A 2364-nucleotide genomic window follows, 5' to 3' on the forward strand; every position below is an offset into this window, starting at 1 on the left:
AGTGAGCCACAGGCCGGCCCATGAAATTTCTTTCTTTAGTTGCACTAGCCACGTTTCAAGTGCTCAGTAGCCACATGTGAGTGGAGAGGGCAGATACAGACCATTGCTGTCACTGCAGAAAGATCTGTTGGATAGTATTGCAGTAGATGTTGATGTGAGGAGTTGCAGTAGGATTTAAGAGTTTAAGAATGAAAATTTTGTTTGAGTTGTGGTTTTATGATATATACATGCTTTCTAAAAGATAAGTAAAAATGTAAATTAAGAAACAGAATCAGTTTGAGTGTACTAAGAAATTTCATAAAATATCTGGTAATGTAAATGATCCTATCCTAATTTTGTTTCTCCTTTTGAATTTTTACATGTTCTATTTTCTTGAAGGTCAAGGTGCTTTCCAATTGAGAGTTGAATGTTAGTTATATATAATCCAGGGACATGTTATAACCTGATGTTGTTAGTTGATTTCCTCTTTAATTAATAGTTTTGATTGAATGGGCTTTTATACCACTATAGTGATGGGTTTTGAATCTCAGTGAATCACGGGGATTTAAAACGAAATTAGAAGACTCTTATAGATGCTTTTTCTACATTATTATTCTAGGATTCACTGGTATTGCTTTTAAATGAAACAAAGCATCAGAATGAAGGAAATAAGGCTCCTCAAAGTTGAGAAAAATTGTATTTCACAGAATCAGTAGCAGTAACAAGACTACTTTATTAATTGATGTTTTTTTTTTTTTTTTTTCCTTAGGACTACAACTCCGGGAGAAACAAAACTTCTGGCCTCTGAAATCTATGACATTCTTCAATCCTCCAATATGGCAGATGGTGATAGTTTTAATGAAATGAATTCACGTCGAAGGAAAGCTCAGTTTTTTCTGGGAACTACAAACAAACGTGCCAAAACTGTGGTTTTGCATATAGATGGTCTTGATGATACGGTAAGAGTTTTATAAATACATGATTCATAGATGGGAAAGAAAAATCATGTCAACTAAATAGTTTCTTCAGTGTCACCTGCTAAGTGTCTTTAGGAGTAAGTCCCAATATCAATATTTTATACTGATAAAGAGGGTCATTTTATGCTACAGGGGTCAATTAGTCAGAGGAAATAAGAATTTTAAATATTTATGCCCCTAATTATAGAGCTTCAAAATATATGAAGCAAAAACTGACAGAAGTGCAAAGAGAAATAGACAAATCTACAGTTAGAGCTAGAGATTTCAACACAGTGCTCTTGGTAGAACAGGTATAAAGAAAATCAGTAAGGGTATAGAATACTCGAGTAATGCTATCAACCATCTTAACCTAATTGATATTTATAGAACTCACAGCGTAATATTCATTCTTTTCCTGTGCACATGGAACATTTACGAAGGTGGACCATATTATGGGTCGTAAAAGAAGTCATAATAAATTTAAAAGGATTGAAATCACATAAACTATGTTCTCTGAGCATAATGAAATCAAATTAGAAATCAATAACAAAGATATCTGGAAAATTCCCTCAAACTAAATAGCACATTTCTAAAATAATTCATGAGGCAANACAGCGTAATATTCATTCTTTTCCTGTGCACATGGAACATTTACGAAGGTGGACCATATTACAGGTCGTAAAAGAAGTCATAATAAATTTAAAAGGATTGAAATCACATAAAGTATGTTCTCTGAGCATAATGAAATCAAATTAGAAATCAATAACAAAGATATCTGGAAGATATCTGGAAAATTCCCTCAAACTAAATAGCACATTTCTAAAATAATTCATGAGGCAATGAATAAATCAAAGGAGAAATTAGAAAGCATTTTGAACTGAATAAAAATAAAAGTGTAACATAAATTTGTGGGGAAGCAGCTAAAATTGTTTGGAGTGGAAATTCATTAGCACCAAATGCATACATGTTTTATATACAAAAGAAAAGGTATCAATCAATGACTTAAGCTTCTACCTTAAGAAACTAGAAGAAGAGCAAATTAAAGCTTAGACAGACAGAAGTGGGGAAACAAAAAACAGCAGAAATCAGTGAAATGAAACCCAGTAGAGAAAAATCAATGAAATCAAAAGCTGGTCTTTGACATGATCAATAAAATTAATAAACCTCTAGCCAAACTGATCAAAAATAAAAGAGAAAAGTCACAAATTATCAATATCAGAAATGAGAGGACATTACTATAGCTCCTACAAACATTGAAAGGGTAAGTGAATATTTAAAATAATTTTATGCCAATAGATTTGTTAATATAGATGAAATGGGAAAATTTCTTTTCTTTCTTTTTTTTTTTTGTCTTTTGTCTTTTGTCTTTTTTTTCTGTGTCCGGCAACGGGTCGCAACCCTCAGTGTTGCCCCCGTACCGGACCGGGGA

The 2364-nt window shown here is 32.5% G+C and overlaps 1 protein-coding gene across 2 annotated transcripts in view; it reads left to right on the forward strand.

Annotated features, from left to right (window-relative positions):
* Positions 1-2364, forward strand: part of ARMC1 (armadillo repeat containing 1) — a 32216-nt gene that overhangs the window by 17974 nt on the left and 11878 nt on the right. Inside the window, exon 3 of one of the 2 annotated variants that reach the window (XM_008573629.1) lies at positions 749-938. The exons of the other annotated variant lie outside the window; for it this stretch is intronic. Coding sequence (XP_008571851.1) covers positions 749-938 — 190 coding nt within the window. The remainder of the gene's footprint in view (positions 1-748; positions 939-2364) is intronic. 2 annotated transcript variants of the gene reach the window in all.

The sequence above is a fragment of the Galeopterus variegatus genome, unplaced genomic scaffold (assembly GCF_000696425.1).
Source record: "Galeopterus variegatus unplaced genomic scaffold, G_variegatus-3.0.2 Scaffold944, whole genome shotgun sequence".
NCBI classification, from domain to species: domain Eukaryota; kingdom Metazoa; phylum Chordata; class Mammalia; order Dermoptera; family Cynocephalidae; genus Galeopterus; species Galeopterus variegatus.